Source organism: Artemia franciscana, chromosome 11 (genome assembly GCF_032884065.1).
Source record: "Artemia franciscana chromosome 11, ASM3288406v1, whole genome shotgun sequence".
Taxonomy (NCBI): domain Eukaryota; kingdom Metazoa; phylum Arthropoda; class Branchiopoda; order Anostraca; family Artemiidae; genus Artemia; species Artemia franciscana.
Window position 1 is genome coordinate 46,228,736 of NC_088873.1, and position 20,391 is coordinate 46,249,126.

Consider the following 20,391-nt stretch of genomic DNA (forward strand, 5'->3'; position numbering starts at 1 on the left):
TACTTTCTGAAGGCTTCAGAGTCGCTTTTTCGGCTCCTAAACAAAAATTCTTGGTTTTTATGCATGGGTTTTGTGGTTTTAGAAAAGTGTTAGTCTTGCATAATCCTAGAAACATAGGGAAATACGATTCGTCGGTTTATTTGAACTAATTTTAGAGATATATAAAATAATGCTGCAAAGCAACAATTTTCGTTCGTTTTCAGTTTCATCTTCGCTCTTTACTCGGAGGTGCCATTAGTGATGGGGTAATTGCCCCTCCCCCCAGATTTCAAAAAATAGCTTTTTTGCTATTTGCCTCTAAAAATAACCTTTTTTATTATTTTCTTTAAAAAAACGAAAAAAGTAAGACCATGCCACCCTCCCCTTCTATATTTTAAATTTTTACCCCCCCCCCCCCTTATTCTCATGGATTGACGCCACTATCTGCACTTCCATCGGAAATTTAATTACAGACTTAGACCAACTACGTTTAAAAATACATATTTTTCAATAAGAATAAAACAGCTTTTTTTAAATGATTTCTAAATAAATATTTATTTAGCATTCATAACCAAAATATTTTTGCCAATTGGGGCATTAATCCTAAATTTTGGGAAGTGTCCTTAACATTGTCTAAAACCAAGAGACAATCAAGTCCTTTGATGCTAAAAATAACGAAAACTTGAAGTACAATGATTTGGCTTCTGAATGTCTTTATTTAAAAGTAATTGTTAATGCGATGTAACGTTTTGCAGAATAATTTATTAGCATAGCTACAGTTTTTTCTCTTCATTTGAGTCCCGTATTAATTTTGACACAATTAATATCAACTTATTCTATTAAAAAGTGAAAAATAATATTATTCAATTAATCATCGAAGTCGTTTCCGCTTTGGTTGAGGAGAATTTCTAGTGGGGGTGTTGGTCGCAGCCCGTGTTCTCTTCCCTTTCACCTCAGAGGAAGTGTCTGATCGTTCCGTTTTTGTTGAAGATGGCGTTGATGCTCGAGCTAAACAAAACAAAAATAATATAAGTAATTAGTGGCAATAATGACTAGCTTCGAAGATAATATAAGTAGCTCCAATAAGCATAATATGTAATAAGTCTAATATATATCACAACTTTCAAGATTCTGAACAACTTTAAGCGAAAACGCAAATTTTATTTACTACAACTCAATAGCGACTTCAGCATCAGTAAGAATTACTTTGAAAATTTAGTGAAGGAACCAAAATAATTACAGAACGAGACCCATCAATAGTCGTAATGTTTTTAGCTTTGAATTAGATGAACAAATTTCTCACAAAATTAATTTAGTGGCAAATCCATCAAAAACCTTTGAAGGTGATTTTGAACCAACTTCATATGGCCAAGCGTACTTTTTAAACCTCAATGAAGCTTTTAAAGAACGCCTTGCGCTCGTCCTGTGGTGGCGCAGTGGGTTTGACCTTAGATTGGTAACACGGGACCCAGAGATCGAATCATGCTGCAGGAATGCACTGCAGGGCCGACGCAGGGACCTTAGTAGTCAAGAAGCGTCGTTAGTCTGATACAATACAGAACGCCTTGCGCATTCTTTGACTTATGGGATCTCCCGTGACCTAATGAATCTCTTACTAACCTGATCGAACCTTTAGGAATTATAAAATTTTTCTTGGGATAGTTAAGGACTGAAAGTTTGATGTTTTTGTACTGTTGCAGTATTTTCTTACTATTTTTCAGGTAGTACTTTAGGGGCTTTGCTACTTGTTATAAATGGGGGGAGTGGTCCTTTCAGGTATGCTTGTGGCTTCTTAGTATACTTGTTTCAGGTACGCTTGTATGTTTCGACAAAAGTGTATCCCTTATCCCCCAGATTTCATGAAATAGAGGCCTCGTTAAAGGTATTTAGCTTTTCACAAAACTGAATCGGTGAGAATTGTTTTTATATTAAAACGAAATGATAACGTTGAAAAACGAGTAAAATTTAGCAAGAAAAATAAACTTTGTAAGAACAAAAAATTCTCGCATAAGTCAGAATATCTTGGTTTTAAATCTAGAAGCCTTTGTCAACAAGAAAAAAAGAAAATAAAGTAACAAAAAAGAAAAAACTAGCTTAATAAATAAAAAAGACAAAACAGAAATACAACTAGAAAAACACAGTTGCTATACAGAAAAAAGAATAAAAATGAAAGAAGACTCGCATTTAAACAAGTCCAAATGCGGTAATTTACTCAAAAATACAATGGAGAAAGACCTTCATTGTAAGAATTATTTTTGAAAACTTCAACAGTTTAATGCATGTATAAGTAAGATCATGACGTATCTGGGATGTCAGGCAACCAGAACCAATTAATCAACCTTTGATCCCATAATGTCCCCACCCCTGATTTCTGTATTTCCGCGTCTTTCCTTATCATATCTTTATGACTTGCCTATTTATCAGTTTTCTTTCGGATCCCTACTGAAATAAATTTAAGTCTACATGTCTCCTCGGGGTTAGTTATTTTTTAGTATCCGAAAATAATATTAGTTTTTTTACACTTAAATTCACTTTATTTGTGACAGACTGATATGTACCTGGATCCAACACTGCATATAAGATACTTATAACCCAAATACTTTGGTGTTCAACTTTCTTTTCCACGTTTACCTCTTACAAAACGAGCTACTATCTCTCGATCATTTATTAACAAAGAAAAAAAGTAGTAGAAAGCAGAAAGTAGAAAGGATAGTAAAATGTAATAGTAGTAATTATAGCAATAATAGTAGTAATAATAGGATAGTAGAAGTAAACGATAGTGGAAATGAAAAAAAAGGGATACATAAAAAACAAACAAATTTGCTTACAATCATCCTTCTTCTCAGTATCTACAATATGTTTTTCACTTTTTCTTCCTTTATGATGTTTCGGCTTTTCTTCCATTAATGACTGGAACTCTTGATTCAAAGAAAATTCCATTTCTATATTTTGAAATGGAAATGGTTCTAATTCTTCCTTAAGAAACAAAAAAAAAATTGAAACTTTTGAAGCAAATCAGAACGAAATTAATGAGTCAAGTCGCCAAGACGTCGAAACAGCAAAAACCAAGTAGATTGTATGATTAGAAGAAGATTAATCAAATAAGTTTGAACAGGCTATATTATACTGAACATGTAATTTCTCTAACTGTGATAAATCTAACTGTGACGTAACAATTCTTTAAATATTTTCTCCAGATTTGGTATTTTATTGTATAAATATTTACAAGGTTTGCTTACTGATTGTTTTTGCGTTTGTAACCAGCACATAAAGAATTTTCTACCAAGAAAGTCAACTTTTGCTAAGCAGCAAATCACAATGACTTTCTTACTAAAAATAAAATTCATATTAAATCCAATCCTCTTTATCCAAAAACCCAATCGTGGGATTTTCGTCTAAAAAAGTCAGAGTTATGAAATAAATTCACTTTTCCTTCTTATTTGATTTTTTTTTTCTTTTTTTTTAAACTTCAAACTTTGTTAGGGTTCTAAAAATTTGTTAGGCGACTCGCCTGAAAATGTAGTAAAATTGTAGTTTTAGGACCTCTGTACATTCAGGATGGCCCATCATATACACCTACAGTCCATCCTATATCAGGGACGCCAATTTAAGAAAAGGTAAAGGAGAGGGGTTTAGATCTTTTTTTTTCTAATTAAAAAAAATAAGATGCAAAAAAAATACTTTTCAAAATATAAAGGGCATTTTCGGTTTGGTTAGATTTTTTTTAATGAAAATACAGACAAAAAAAATTTCCAGGCCAAGAGGGGACAACTTCTTCTCCCCTACCCTATATACCCCTAAGTCTTCTCCACGCTCGAATTTCAGATTAAGGGAAACTAAGAAAAATGGAAAATCAAGGCAGTCTAACACAATCAACCGCACAAAGGAACAAAGTATTTTTATATTTTTCAATCACAAATTTTTTCGTTTAACAAAAATGACAAACTCTATTACTGTTATAAGTTTTATAGTAGTGCCCCGTTAACCCAAAGATTTTAAAATTCCTCGGGTACCATTCGCAGTATGGTGTGTAGTAGCATATTATGGTACGAAAGATGAGTTTACTTTAAAGCAAGCAAAGGTTATTCCCCCTTCCTGTCTAGAACGAAATTTGGAGCTCCAGGACGCAATTCTAGGACGTTAAAAAGGGCCATCTAGTAACTTCAAAGACTTTACTCCTTGATCTGACAAGGTCAAAAGTTATAGCTAATGTATTGTAGGAGGAGGGAAAAATATGATCTGATAACAAAAACTACTACAAAAAAAAATCTAAAAAAAAAAGTTGAAAATATCAGTTGGTACAATTTCTTCTTTAATTTAACATTAAGAAACTGCATATACAAGGTGTCTTGGTTGACAAGAATCAGCCTGGTAGAACGGTCGTCATTGATCAGGGGAAAAGGATATCAGCATCAGCGCAATTTATAATTACCCAGTAAAATCCAACAACTGTCTTTTTCTCTTCCTTTTTTACTGTTTTCTTTTCTTTTTCAGTTTCTTCTTTTATTCTTCTGTCTTCTTTTTATCCTGCTAGCAGTACAAGCCAAAAAAAAAAGAATAGAAAACTGATAAGAGAGGACACTCATGAGAAAAAAATCGTCTAGTGTTACCTAGAAAAAACGGCTAAGTTTATAACAAAATATATTTTTTTTTTACTTTGGATGGATTTGAAATTAAAGAACCACTTTCGCAAAGACATCCTGCTTATGAGCATTTTTTTTTGGCTGGCAAGCCTTTGTTCTGCACACTAACCTAACCGAGTCTATTTTACAAGCATTACAAATTTCAGAACAAAATTAATCTGCTTACTTTTTAAAATATCAGGTTGGATCCCCAGAAACTTATAAGAAAATTCTCTTTACTGCACTTTCTTCAGGAATGGCCAATGACCATAGAAAACATGATTTAGCCAGGAATAACAATGACTATAGAAAACTTTATTTTTTTATAGCAGCATTACCAGATAGAATATATGTCCCTAACAAAGACTAGCAGTTTACCTACACAAAAGCGGTTTTGCAAGTTGGATCCCAAGGCCTACAATTAAACTTAAACTTAAAAAAAATTTAAGTTATGCTTATTTTGAAATATTCTGGTTCTGCTTGAATTCTGTGCTAGCAAATGCAAATTTGTGCTAGCTGTTGTCAGTTGTGCTAGCAAATGCTAGCACAGTTGTGCCACGCTCAATTGCTCTATTTTTTTCACTTACCAGTAACCTTTACTATTTTGGTTGCTTAGCTAGAGAGATTTTTATTCTCATAACTCAACGTCAGGACGACTGTGGCAGAACAAAGGACAAGATTCAAAACAAATTCAAGATGCAGAACAAATTCAAAGGAGAAAGTAAATTACGCAGATGATATGAGCAACCGAGATCAAAGTGTTTGAAAAAAAAGGAAAAAAAAGGAATTGAAAAAAAAAAATTTTGAAAAAAAAGGAATTGATTTTTGGAGGTTTTGAGAGTTCAGGGTGCAAGAAGAGTTTTTAAAATTAATTTTAAGAAGGCAAGTTGCTTAGACTAAGAATAAATGAGGATGAAAAAATCATGTTAGTTAATGAGAAAATTGATCAAATGGATTGATCAATTGAGTAAGTGAATTGATCACTTACTTGGGTATTATTATTACTGGGATGACATAGGCCAACAGTGAGGTTGGATCTTTCGCCTGACATCGTCTGTGCTAAGGCTTACAATACCCTACCGCTTGAACTGAAAGGTAGGAGCTCCCTTGGTTCTTTCAAAAAGAGAATAAAAAATTATCTTGTTTTGAATTAGTTTAATTTGAATAGTGAATCTAAATAGAAAAGTGATTTTAGCCATTATTGAGCTTTTTTTGTCTGGGGATTGGAGGTGTTTGTTCCTGGATGAAGAGGTGGGGACTTGTAAGGATGATTTTGTTGGTAGGGGCCATGGTTGTATCGAGAAGTGGAGGGAGAGCCATAGTGCGCATTTATTTTTGAGGTGATAAGGGACTCAGCATGCATTTTTTGCGTAGAGATGAAAGATTATGTACGTTATGACTGTTATAATTTATTTTTAATAAACCCAAATAAACTGAACTGAATAACCAAGTTGCATGTTGTATCCTCGCAGTTGAAAAAAAATAGAACAAAAGAGTAGCTCCCTTGTGGGAGCTACTCTTTTTTACTTTGGGAGCTTACAAGATGAAGAATCAGCATACAAATAAAGTTGGGTATCCCATCTTCCTTGATCAAGAAGACAAAGAAGTTCTTGTAAATAAACATTATCATTGCTGCAAAATGGGGATTTCTTTTAAACAAATCAGATATGGAATGGATAGTTGCATTATACCTTGACAACATTGGAAAAAGGGCAAACACTTTCAAAAATAACATCTCAGGTTGTGAATGAGTTGACTCCTTTTTGAAGCGCCACAAAGACCAACTAGCAGTGCGAATGTGCCAAAACTATTCAGGAAAGAAAGGAAAAGTGACTCATAAAGACCTTACTGACTACTTTGCCAGCATCCACATCAAAGATGTGAGTGGCACATCACAGATGTGCCAGTATCCAATATTTTTAACTTTGATGAAACAAATCTAAGTGATGACCAAGGAAGAAAAACGTGTATATTCAAAAGGGGTTTTAAATACCCAGAGCAGGTTATGAATGAAACTAAACTAAAGCCTCAATCACCGTATGTAGTTCAGCTTCTGGAGGACTGTTGGCTCCTTAAGTTTGTTATGAAGCAAAAGTTTTGAACTCCAGTTGGAGAAGTGGGGTTTTACAAGACGCAACACCCTCCTCAAAATTCAGTCCAAAAGGAGGTGTACATCATGGTACTTGAGATAACACTAACAAGTCCAGTTGGTTTGAAGGCTATTTGTTCAAAGATTTGTTCATGTATCAGTTGTTTCTGCACCTTAGAGCTCTGCCTGGACGGAAAGCTGTAATAGGCCCTCACTTCAGTGAAAAGATTATCAAGGTCTGCAATGAAGAAGATATTTCTTTTGTTTGTTTACCAGCAAATTAGCATTTTTTGGGCCAACTAAATGAATCTGGAGAAGAGCCCTTGAAAAATACAAGATGCAAACCCTCCCCAAAATTCAGTCCAAAAAAGGTGTATGTGAAGCTCCACTGGTATGAGCTGGCAAAGCATGACAATGTCAACCTTCAAAATAAGTTCACAGCATGCTTTGACAGAAGGCATTGCATCCAAGATTTCCCAGGGGCAACCAAATGACGAAATCCGTGAGGCAGTTGGTGATTCTGTCATAACTCTCTTTAAACAGGCAGTTTGTCACATGTTGGTACTTTATCACGTAAGCAAACAAAGCTCCTAGAAAATCACTAGCTGAATTGAGCAACAAAGAATATAAACATATTGAGGATTCAGGGACGAGCGAAGTAAAATCTGGCAATGCTAAAATGAAGCCGAAAAAAGGAAAGGGAGCTAGAAAAATGTTACAAGAAGTCTTTAATCTAGACTGCTCATCTGACAATGCATCAGACAATTTGCCAGAAAACTGTGGAATGATTCAAGGAAAATTAGCTAAGATGAAGACCAGGACAGAGGAAATGAAAGTGGAGACAATTTTACTTCTAAGAAGGACTTTAGTCCCCCAATCAAGCTGTCTGAATTCCATATTGTTTTTTATGAGAATGATTTCTTCATTGGGTGAGTAGAAGACTTTCCAGATAAGGAGATTGTGAAGTTCACGTGACTTCAGTTACAACTGGCCCAAAAAAGAAGATGTCAGTGTTGTTGAAGAAAGATATGTTTTCACTGGACCCTTCATTCAAAAACAACAAGGTCAAACGACAACGTCAAAAACTTTCAAAACAAAGTCATACAAAAAACTTTGTAAAGAATACAAGTTCTAGCTCTGGTTTTCTAGGATTTTTCTGCAAGTTCTGCTTTATTTTACATGATCTTAGTCTAATTTTCTGTGCTTTTTTCTTAATTGTTTGCATACAAGCAAACTTTTTTAAATTGAACCTAAGAGTAAAAAGTCTGTAAATAAGTGATTGTTCAAACTTATTCAAGTATGGGTAACTTTTAACACGATTTTAAAAAGAAATTATGGCCATGTGGGAAGGAATAGAAAAGACCCTGCAAACGTTTATATTATACATATCCATACGTTTTTCTATGCTGTTATATTACCATTTACAAAAGCTATCGCGAAATAAAGGAGAAAAAAGGTACTTCTAATTCAAAGTAACCCTGTTTGATGTTAAGTCTGTAAACTACGATTAGAACATTGGAGCCACGCTAATGACAGCGGTCAATTATGGCATTGAACATTTGCACTTAAAAATACTGAGAATGTTTTTTTAAATATTTGTCTTTTTTTACAATGGTTAGGCCATATTTTACACAGACAATGAAATCCTTACATACGAGAAGATCTAAGGGAGATTGGAGCTTCCTTGGAGGTACGATAAGAGTAAAGCTTAGAATAGATTGAAGTAGAGGAGCATGCACAGCCGTATAGGACTTGGGTGGCTTGGTGCCACATTGAATTTTTAATAGCAACAGTAGTAGTCAGGTAAACCGATTAGGGGGGAGGGGGATTTACCCTACACGTTTGCCCATCCTTCCCTTGTAGATTAAAAAAAATACCTTTTTAAGGTATTACCATTGATAAATCTGATATTAAATAATTTTTCCTTCTCTCCCTTCTAAATTTTTATGAGTTGACACCCCTGGTAGTACTGCTATAATATTAATGATATTATAGCATTACTAATGGTAGTAGTAATGCTATATTATTTGTGTACTATGCTATGCTGTCTATACTATATAATATCCTATACTGTACTATATTCATGTATCCAATACCTTTTACTATATTGCATACTATACTACATGTATATCTATATACTACACTACATGGATATAAAACTTTGGAGGGGTGTCCTGAGGACTAATCTTACACGGAATCCCCTCTCTCTCTCACTATTCCTCTTCTGTATATACATGTTTTTCTTTCTCTAATAAAAAAAAATTAAAAAAATGAGCAAAATTCCAGCAATTAGCAAGAGCCTTACTATTAGTGGTAGGTTGTATAGTGCTTCTAGATGCTTCCAAACATCATCTGAACAAAGATCAAAATTGTGATCAGATGACAGTTTTTCCAAAATACATGCCATTTGGAAGTGCTTCATCACACCTAAAATAAATTATTTTCTTTTTAGAAGGAAAATACATGATTAGTTTTAATTTTTAGGTTTTATTTATGTAAAGCTTTAACAAAGTACAGTGGCATCAGTTGGGGAGAAGGGGGGGGGGGAATACTTGCTCATCAAGATTTTTTTTTGTCCCCCTTCCTAGATTTTAAAAGATCTAAAACCGAACTGGCCAGCCATGACAAAAACAAAGAAACGATATAAAGATGACAAATGGGTCTATGGCCAGTAAATAGAAACGATGAGAACAAACAAAAAAAACAATATTTTGCCCATATACAACCCGGCGTCTTCAGCATAGAAAAAAAAATAGAAACTAAACGAAAAAAATAGAACTAAAAAATATATGTATAAAACTAAAATAGACTAACATAAAATATATAATATGCAATTATTCACATATACAATTGGCAGCCACCTTCATGAAACTATATGTGAGTAATTGCATATAATATATTTTAATTTGGTCTATTTTAGTTTTATATATACTTTCTAGTTTTATTCGTTCGTTTATATTTCTAGCTTTTCTTTTTTCTGCAGTGAAGACGACTTGTTGTATATGGACAAAAGATTTTTTTAATTTTTTGTTCTCTTTGTTTTTATTTACTGCCCATAGAGCCATTTCTCATCTTTATATTAATTTTTCGGTTTTTCCTATATTTTGGAATATACTTCCTTTGTGTTTTCATTGAAAAATTAATTTTTATATTTTCATTGAAAAACTGGAAACAATACAATTGCCCCACCCTAGATTTTCTGAAAAAAAATTGATCTCCCTAATTTCTGTAAATTCTTGCCATGAACAAATTATTAAAAAGTTTACCAAAGAATGTATAATATGAGACAATGTACGGAATTACATAAAAGTTTTGCTTCAGAATAAATCCTGTCTTATATTAGCTAACTAAATAAATAGTCCTATAACAGCTAACTAAATAGACTACAAGGAAAAAAAAATAAAAGTTAGAGGAATATTCTAGATTATAGGTTCCATGGATAAAGGGAAACCAAGGTAACACGGTTCTTTACACTAATTTTAGGATGGATATATTATAAATATTAATCAATTTTGGATGGGTTATAGTTTTCAGAGCGCAAGACCAGTTGTGAAAATTAATGACAAGAAAAAAAAAACATGTCATTTAGACTAGAACACAAATGAGGACAAAAAGGTGATATAATGTAACTGGAAAATTACTAAGTGACTTACTAACTTTACTTACTTAGGTAGCACTACCCTAGAATGAATGGTGAAATGTAAAAGTAGAAAAGTAAAATGTAAAAAGGAAAGGGAAAATGTAAAAAGTAGAATAGTCAAGGTGCAGGATTTTTTTTTCAGTTGAAAAAAAGTAAGGAAGAATATGAGGTTAAATCTTTAAACTTACATTAGAATATTAGAGGCCAAAATGATAAAATGGTCAATGGCTCTGAAATGGGCTGGCTGTAGGTAAACCTCATTAGTTTTTGGGTTGATGAGCTAAAAATTAAAAAATTGATCCTAGAAAAATTGTATGAGAGAAAAGGAACTGACCAAATTCAGTTTAGGAATGACATTTCAAAAGCTGAATGTATCAAGAGGGCAAAGCTACATTTTAGATATAAGAACTTCATATGTGACAAGCTAACAGTGAAGAAAACTTAGTAATTCAAGAACAGAATTATCAAATAACCTCCACAACACTAGTTGCAATAAATACAAACCAGATGATTCTAAAAAAAATCTACCTTTTCCAAGCAGACTATTTTCACATGTGATGATTTGAATAGCTAGAATATAAAATTTAACGAATGTAATGTCTTGGATAAGGATGTGTGCATCTCAAATGAAATTAGGCACATTGTATAGAATAGTATAGAATTTTATTTTAAAAATTTCAGTCACAGCATATAACATTCCCTAACTATGTGATCACAGCATAAATCACATCATATATAAATATACACATTTCTATCACAAGATTGGATGAATATCTAATCTACTGTCTTCAAAGAAAAAGGAAAATTCTACTGTCTTGACAGAAAAAGCAGATGTTTGTACTTTCTGCAAGGTCAAACCTAATGGACCAACACAACTCTTAAGGATACCCAGATATGGATACCTAAATAAACCCTGGTCATCAACTCATCTAAAGAAGGAGGAAGAGTAATAGCTATGCATATCCAAAGCTCTCTGAAGGTAAGAAGGACATGTTGAAGGTAATTATCAGCCACATGTTGAACAAATGTGGATGTTAGTCCTCCTACTTATAGACCATTCTTCACTGGTTGCATGTATAGAAACCCTAGTTCCCAATCTTTGAATCCTCCCTACTTGCTATTAGTACTTCAATAGAGCAACAAGGGGATTATTATTGGTTATTTCAAATATTTAAAGGGTCAAAAGATTCTCTGGAAATATTTTATTAAAGCCATACCCAGAGCTATTTAGTCCTTCTTTGGAACTGGTAGTTGACTTCCCAACTAGACATACAAATGGTCAGAACCCTCTGATGCTTGGTCTTCCAGTCAATGTTCCTGTTACCTGAACAATTGTTTAGGGTCATGAAACTATTGTTAATAGATGCATTTTGACTTTTTGAACATCTTTTCTCTCTTGCAAAACTGCCGCAAACTGTTATGGAGTTATTCCAGCCCAAATATTCTTGTATTTACACATATAGAATTGCAATCATTACCGTTTTCATTGATCAGATATTTGAAATTGCAAATCTGTAATAGTTTAGAAAAAAAATTTTGGGCTATAAATTTGCACATTAGGGAGTGGGGGTAAAGCATAGCATATATTAAATACGTAAACTAACCATTTCTGTATTTAATATATGCTATGCTTTACCCCCCTCCCCCCCTAATGTGCAGATATATAATAACTCCATAACAGTGAGATTGCGATAGTTTTGCAAGAGAGAAAATATATTCCAAAAGTCAAAATGCATCTATTAACAATAGTTTCATGACCCTAAACAATTGTTCAATAGGAACATTGACTGAAAAAACCAGGTCTATAATAAGCATTGTTCCCCTACCACCATTTGGAGTTTGTGACCACATTGTGATAACTTGCAGTTTTAGAATGTATCCACAAAGACTAAAATTTACAAAACGTGTGTACACTGATTGCAGTCTAATTTATCTGGTACCATAGTAACTCAATGTTATTTGTCTTTCATTGAGAATACAGATGTGGAAGAGTCATGAACAACTATAAAAAGAATAGTATTGAAAGCTACTGAAAGTCCCTTCTATAAAATGGAAAAGAAAACCAAAACCATTTTGTATATTACAAAAGAAACTAAAAAGGTTAGGAACAGAAAAAAATGCTATAAGATGCACACAAAATCAAACCTGGCTGACAATTGTATCAAATACATAGAGATGCTTAACCATCTGAGAAGTCTGACAAGAAATACCACCAAGAAGCATGGATGAATCTCTGCCAGACATTCTAATGCTCAACTTCTTACAAGATGACTGAAAAATCTACAACTCAAGGGCTACAGCTAATGCAGTAAATAGGCAGTTCATCTCAGTATTTACAGTGTTAGATAATGTTCCACTGCCAGATCTCCATTAAGAAATTTTAAAAAAGTAAGCCAACTGTTAATATCACTAAAGTAGATGTAGAGACTTGACTAAAGAAGATTAACCCAAATAAATCAACAGGACCAGATGGAGTATCCCCAAGCTTTTAGATGAAATGTATGCAGCACTATCTCACCCTACTTTCCCAAAAGTCCCTAAACACAAAATCTCTCCAACAAGATCAGAAGGATCCTTACATTACACCTGTACATAAAGGGGACAGCAGATATGAAGCTGGCAATTATCTTCCAATTAGTCCGACTACAGGAGGGGGGAAAACCTCTTAAAGGCATAGTAAAACCAGTTATCTATTATCATTTGAAAACCTATCTTCATAGAAAAGATAATGACAGAGCACTATGAAAAAAAAATATAAAAGAGCACAATACTTTCAAGGATGAAAGACAATCCAAAAAAAAAAACACAAAACTAACAAAGAACACATGTGAGGAAGAAGAGCTATGACAGTGTAGAAGGAGTTGTTTCCATGCACAATTTGAAATCTTTTGGTTGTGTTTTCTATAACTTTGGCATGCACCCGTGATTTTTACAAATTCATTTTTACCGTAGTCTGGCTGGATACAGAAATGAGCAGCAAACGTCAGAGACAATCACCAAGAAAAGATCTAGATTGCTGCAAAGCATTTGATATTGGGCTAAAAGATGATAGTTGTGCCCTTTCATGCGATATGTGTGATGCATGGTTGTGCATTGAATGCATTGAAATGAGCAAGTCAGAGTATGATTTGTTTAACAAGATGACACGTCGTCTTGGGTCACTCTGACATTGTCCTATTTGCAAGCAAAAGGGCTCTGGAACTCAAGGAATAACACCCAGTGAGATCAAAGACATAATAAAGAGTGAAATTAGGTGTTCATTTTCAACAATCGAAACTAAGCTTCAAGATAAATTTGAAAAACTACTGAAACCAATAAGTGATCGATTAACACAGATAGAAAAAGAGGTATCTGCCAAATGTTCTGTTGAGGATGTAAAGAAGCACGCCACTACATCGCTCAAAGTCGAATTTGATAACCTTAGTGAAAAATTGAAAAATGAAATAAAAAGCAAAGAAACAGCCAATGATATTGTAGAAGATTTAGTCATGAAGCAAAAAAATTTAGTTGTATTTGGACTTCAAGAGGATCCAAACTGTAGTACTAAGAAAAGTCAAAATGAGGTTGATTTAAAGCTCCTGAATCAAGTAATTTTGCAGAATTGCCCTGTCAAATGTTCATTTACAGTTCGTTTGGGAAGACTAAATAATGGAAAATGTCGTCCGATCAAAATGTTTTTCTGTAGCCCCATAGAACGTGATGCTGCTTCTTTCTTCTTGAGTGGTAACCTGAACACCATAAAATCCTCATACCCAACTTTTAACTTTTCTCATGATCGCACAAAACTGGAACTTGCTCAAAAGAAAAGGTATAATGCTCTGAAAGAGGAACTTAACCAAAAAGTGACAGCAGGAGAATCAGGTTGGAAATTTAAAGATGGAAAAGGTGGTCTAGAACTTGTAAAGATAAGCTCTTTTCGAGGTGAAAATAGCTCGCAAATCCCTAGGGAAGCAGTTATGGAACAATAATTTCCTCGTGCTCTACACCAACGCAGATACTTTATCAAATAAAGTTGAAGAACTACAGTCATTGATGTCAGTGCATAAGCCTCATGTTGTTGTTATTACTGAATCTTTGCCTAAGAATTGTACACATCCAGAAGCATATTTTCAACAGGTTGAAGGTTATACTTTATTAGTGAATACTAACTATAAACGTGGAATTTTTGTTTATGTTCATTCGTTGCTTAGGTACACAGAAGTAAATGATCCTTTAGCACTGAGTATTAGTGAATGTTTGGTGGTTGATGTAAAATTTCCTAGGTCTACAAATAGTATTAGAATTGTTGCAGTGTATAGAAATCCTAGCGTTAATGAGCTATCTCCAAATAATAATGCAAATTTATCACAATATCTTCACAATGTTTCAACGGTTAGTTCAAGGGTATTATTGGTGGGTGATTTTAACCTACCCTCCATTGACTGGAAAAATCAAATAACCTCGCTTTCTAATCAGTCATTTGAGCATCATTTCCTTCAAAAATTGCAGGACACGTACCTATGCCAGCACGTTCAGGAGCCTACACGATTTCGGGATGATTCGAATCCTTCTGTCCTTGACTTGGTAATAACAAAATCTCCTGATGATGTTAGAAATATTGAAATTCTACCTCCATTAGGAAAAAGTGATCACACTGTTCTTAAACTGTCATTAAAATCTTCAGGTGATGATCCTACTCCTCAAAAACAGACTCTTAAATATAATTACACCAAAGGTGATTATGAGTCTTTCCAAAATTTCATTTTATCACTATGTATCATGGAACAGTTGAGGGAAAATAAATACAATGTTAATGAAGTATTTGAGCTGGTTCATGAGGCTTTGGTAGTGGGTCAAAACAAATTTATTCCGACTATAGCTTATAGTCGGCTCTATAAAAATAGGCAAACTCTTCCTCGAGAAACTCTACAAGCTATTAGCGAAAAAAATTATTGGTTCTGTGAGTATATTAAAATAAGAAGCACTGAGTCATGGATAAGATATAAAAGAGCAAGAAATAGAGCAACTAGGGTTCTTTGGTCAAATCGTGAGGCACTTGAATCTTCTGTCATTGCATCAGCTCAAAGTTGCCCAAAAAGGCTTTGGAAATATCTAAGAAAAAACCAGACATCACAGTCCCCATCCTCAACTTCATTCACTGACCCTGAAACACAGACAAATATAGACGATGATAATGAAAAAGCTGAACATTGTAATAAACTTTTTTCATCTGTTTTTACATGACCTCACAATGAAACTCCTATTGATCCTAATTTTTCTACCAATTTCACAACAGATTGTGATGATTCTGACTTTGATGATCAACAAGTTTTTGAGGTCTTGAAGCATCTTGACACAAATAAATCACCAGATATTCATGAATTTTCAAACCATATGATCCAAGAGCTTGCAACAGTACTCACTGAACCACTGATACATTTGTATAATCTGTGTCTGGTGTCTGGTACTTGCCCTTTGGCATGGAAAAAAGCAATAATTAAACCCCTGTATAAAAGTGGCACAAAAACGCAATTTAAAAACTATAGACCAATATCAAACAATTCAATTTTTTCCAGAGTTATGGAAAAACTAATTGTCAAGAGAATACAAAATTATTTCGAATCTAATCTTCTTTGGCATCCATCTCAACACGGATTCCGTAAAAAATGTTCATGTAATACACCGCTTTTGGAAGTAATTACTGACTTCCATAGGATGGCAGATGAAGGTCTCAGGTTTGATTGCATCTATATAGATTTTTCTAAGGCGTTTGGTAAAATTTCCATTCTGCTTTTACTTCAAAAGTGTGAGGTATATCACCTTGGTGCCAGAATGTTGAATTGGATTGGTGATTATCTAACAGGCAGAATGCAGAAAGTTATTGTAGGTGATGCTTTGTCCTCTGCTGAGATAGTCTTAAGTGGTGTTCCACAAGGTAGTTGCCTTGGTCCAGTACTTTTCTGCCTTTTCATCAATGACTTGCCTCTTGTTGTCCACCATTCCACAATTAAAATGTTGCAGATGATGTAAAGCTCTACCGCTCCTTGACAAATTCAGATGAAGCTTCGTTGCTTCAAAAAGACTTGGATGCAGTGCACAATTGGTGTAATACTAACTCCATGTTTGTCAACAAAAATAAGTGTAGGGTTGTCCATTACTTTGGCAAAGTAGAACAAAGTTACCAATACCATCTTGCTGGACATTCAATCTTACCTGTTGAAAATGTCCATGACCTTGGTGTTCATTTTGATTCTAGTCTTAGGTTTGACAAGCATGTCTCTGAAGTAACTCGTAAGGCAAACTATCAGCTATTATGTCTTAGATGGAATTTCCATAAGTTTAATCTCTGTTCATTCATTGCCATTTATAAATCAACAATTTGACCTATACTTGAATACAATTTGTCAGTATGGTATCCATTGAACAAAAATGACAGAGCAAGGGTTGAAAAAATACAGCAAAGAGCAACTAAGCTTGTACCTTATTTGAAACATTTGCCGTATGAAAATAGACTGCACAGGCTAGGATTGTCAAGTCTTCAATTCTGAAGGGATAGGGCAGACATTATTAACACATTCTGTATAATCAAAGGCATTGATAATATATGTACATCACAGTTCTTCACATTTAATGACACTAACAGGACCCGTTATCACCCACATAAATTGTACCCCTCACTTTCAAAAAGGAAAATAGGCCAACATTCATTTTACAGCAGGGTGTGGAAGCCATGGAATGACCTTCCACCTAAAACATTTCTAACAGATGACATAAATAAATTCAAAACATGGCTAGTAGAAACAAATTTTCAAAGTAAATCATTTTTAAATAATTTATAGTATTATTTGTCAGTGTTTGTTGTAGTTGTTATTTTCATTGATTTATATGTGTGTACTATGTTGTCAGTTGTATTATGTTGTCATAACTTCTATTTATTATATTTATGGTGACAAGCTTGAAAGCTTACCATATTTGGTATTAATAAATAAATAAAAAATAAGTTTAGCACCAGTAATAGCAGGATCTTGAGCATGAAAAATATCAACAAGCATTGAATTGGATGTCTAAATTTTGCAAAATGGAAGAAAATGGTGAAGATTTTCAATTTACTAGCATGTGTAAGAATCTTCCAGAAGAATGCAACATAGAGGATATGGGTGAGAGTAACAGCATTCTATAATAGTGACAGATCACAACAATTAAACAGAGCTTAGCAGAGACTATAGGAGCATATGAAGCTTAGCTGATATGCTGCATTTGATGGGTTTTTTTAGGAGATAACAAGTGTCAAAAAGTTTATTTGATGAGAGATGGGGATATTTAATATTGCAAAACACCTAAGCATGCACAATCTATTATTGCCTAGCCAAATAGACTTCTGTCCCAGTCAATCAGCTGATACAACTTCTACTGATGGATATGAGCATGTCACAAAACTTGTGGATGTGGGATCTCTAGTTCATGCATATTAGATTTAGCAAAACCATTCAATAAAATATGCTACAGAATACTAAATTTTAAACTCCATGCAATAGGCTTTCACAGGGAAGTTACCTTGATTTACACTTTGGAGTGACATGGTCCAATGGATCTGTGTTTCTCCATGAATGATGACAGTTGACACCAGCTAGTGATTAGAAAATGCAATTTTTTGTCAACAGGAAGGATGTGTTAAAAGTATTTAGGTATGGTAGATCAATTTTCTTTTAAGCATCAGCAAGTATAGAAAGCAAGGCATCCCAAGGCACAGTTTTGAGGCCAACACTATTCAATATCTATACCAATAATGCATCTTTGACCATAAAGAATAAGATTTGCTTATGTGTAGATGATTCCAAATTAATTGGCCTAACTTCACAACCCTAAAGTTCCAAAGATATCCAAGCAGATCTTCATGCATTCTCAATGTGGGTAAAAACCAGGCAAATTCAATTTAATATCCAGGTGCAGAGCAAACAACCCTCTGATCCAGTACTTTCCACAATCCAATGATGGGCTTAGGCAACAACTCATAATCAGTCAGAGCAAAAAAAAAAAAATCTGCAAGTCTTGGTTGATGACAAGGTTGCACTACCTGGACCCACCTAAACTCTTGGCCTAGTACAGAGGAAATTTCGTAGTAGGCTCCTAGCAGCAGCATAATATCATCAAAATCATGGGGGGGGGCAAGCTGATTTTCCAAAACCAATTGAAAATTATGGTAAAAACTGAAAAATAATCAAGATGTTACCATAATGGCAAAGATATAATAATGAAAACTAACCTATTTATCTGGGAAACCTGCTCAACACAACCCATTTAACTGATCCCCTATTCAAGTAATCCACATATGGGAACATCAGAGGGGTTGGGATATTGTCAGACACAGATATGATATTTGGAAAGAGCACAAAAAGTATTTAAAGATACAATTTTATTTTAATAAGATGCTTCCTTCTGAGGAGGCCTAAATACATAATTTTATTCATTTTTCTCAACAAAGCCAGCACTAGGCTGCAGAGTAGGCTATTACCAGAAAGAGCACTAAGAGTTGAAATTAATGAAATAGATCTAGTCTGATGACCAAATGATGGTGTTGGATCTAGCTAACATTTACCCATGGGTTTACTCCCAGTTAAGCTGGAAAAGAGCTGCAATTCTTGTTCGGCTGTCCATGCCACAGGCATCTTGGAGTCACCTCTGGTTTCAATATTTTGAATTTTACGCTTAAACTGACTATGCAGTGTTGGCAGAAAGTAAAACAAAATGAAGAGCATTTGAAAAACAAGCCAGAAATAAGCCACGGCCTTTGAAAATACAAGCCAAATAAGCCAGATAACATTTTGCTCCAATAAGTCAGAAATTATATAAATAAGGCAGAAATATGGCCAGAGGCTAGGTGCCAGAAATTAAGCCAGACGGCGTTTTGCTCCAAATCGAACACTATTTTTACCGTACTTGCTAACCCTTGTTTCGCCTTGTTGCTGCTGTGCTTGCACGCAAAGACAACCACTTTGTCAAAGAGGCCAAATGTCAGCCCTTTTCGGCTGCAGATTTATGCGTCATAATGGTTCAAAGGCTATGAATCATTTTATCGGCTTCTCGAACTTAATATAGCCTGGTCTTAGTATAGCGTGTGGATACGCTAGTCTGTACTAATAACAACTACAAGACGAAGACAGTTCATATCTTTGGCTTATTATCGCATAAAGTTATATTTGCTCAGTGTGTATATGTAACAATGTTAGATTTGGAATTTTTGTCAAATTTTTACAAAGAGCCTTGAAAAGTCAAACAAAAAATTAGTTAGATTACATTTTTAGAGTTGAACAGAAAGAGAGGTCAAAACAGCTAGATCAGATTTTAAAAACAATACATGCCCAAAGATTAACATCTGGGGCAAGAAAAAAGGGAGTCCGTCCCTTAATGGGGTAGAAAGTGGATAGAAGAAAGTATTTAATGAAAATTAGATCTTCTTTGGAGAATCTTTGTCCGTGAAGAATAAAGCTTTAAATAAACTGGGGTCGAGAACAAGGGTGTCCAGTTGCTTATTTTGGCTTCAGGTGGCTTAATTTCTGCAATGAGTCTTGAGTGGTAATAGAGATGGCAGTAATAGTACCCCTAATAATAAATTATTTTTAACAGTAGCTTTGTCTGTCTTTGTTGTCTGTCTTTGATTTTAATATTTGTTGTCTGAATGTTTCATCAACCGTATACCGGTAATACGGGTATAAAACACAGATACGACAAGGTGATAACGGTATAAAAAGTTAAAAGTATATACAGTATAACGTTTTCATTACTTTTTTTCAAAGCAGGATTGATAAAACACAACTAAATGCAAAGACAAAATAAAATCGAGTACAACGTTTGATAATAGCATTAAAAATATGAAAAATTCGTAGGACCAGATTTTTTTTTTCTATATTTAAAATGAATAAAATTATGTTTTTTCTTAGATCGAAGAAGGAGGGTGTTTTTTCAAAGTAAATACAAAAAAATTGAAATTAAGTGTTTTCATATTGAGTTGAGTTGAGTGGGCCTCATAGTTTTGCACTGAATTCAGTTGAGTGTGTTTGTTGAATATGCGTCGAACTAATACC

The 20,391-nt window shown here is 34.1% G+C and overlaps 1 protein-coding gene across 1 annotated transcript; it reads right to left on the reverse strand.

Annotated features, from left to right (window-relative positions):
• Positions 1-675: 675 nt before the first annotated feature.
• Positions 676-19,056, reverse strand: LOC136033295 (MRG/MORF4L-binding protein-like). The gene is made up of 4 exons (XM_065714064.1): positions 18,906-19,056; positions 8,996-9,117; positions 2,808-2,955; positions 676-987 (listed from the first exon to the last, which is right to left on the reverse strand). Exons 1-4 carry the CDS (start codon positions 18,973-18,975, stop codon positions 851-853), a joined length of 477 nt encoding a protein of 158 aa, XP_065570136.1. The 5' UTR covers positions 18,976-19,056; the 3' UTR covers positions 676-850.
• Positions 19,057-20,391: the final 1,335 nt, after the last annotated feature.

Bases quoted from the DNA above. Each gene is read 5' to 3' on its own strand.
- LOC136033295 (XM_065714064.1), bottom strand. From the start codon at position 18,975: ATGCCTGTGGCATGGACAGCCGAACAAGAATTGCAGCTCTTTTCCAGC. The intron at 9,118-18,905 runs GTAAATGTTAGC...AATTTATTTTAG, and splicing joins AACTGGGAGTAAACCCATGG to GTGTGATGAAGCACTTCCAA. The intron at 2,956-8,995 runs GTAAGGCTCTTG...TTGTTTCTTAAG, and splicing joins TATACAACCTACCACTAATA to GAAGAATTAGAACCATTTCC.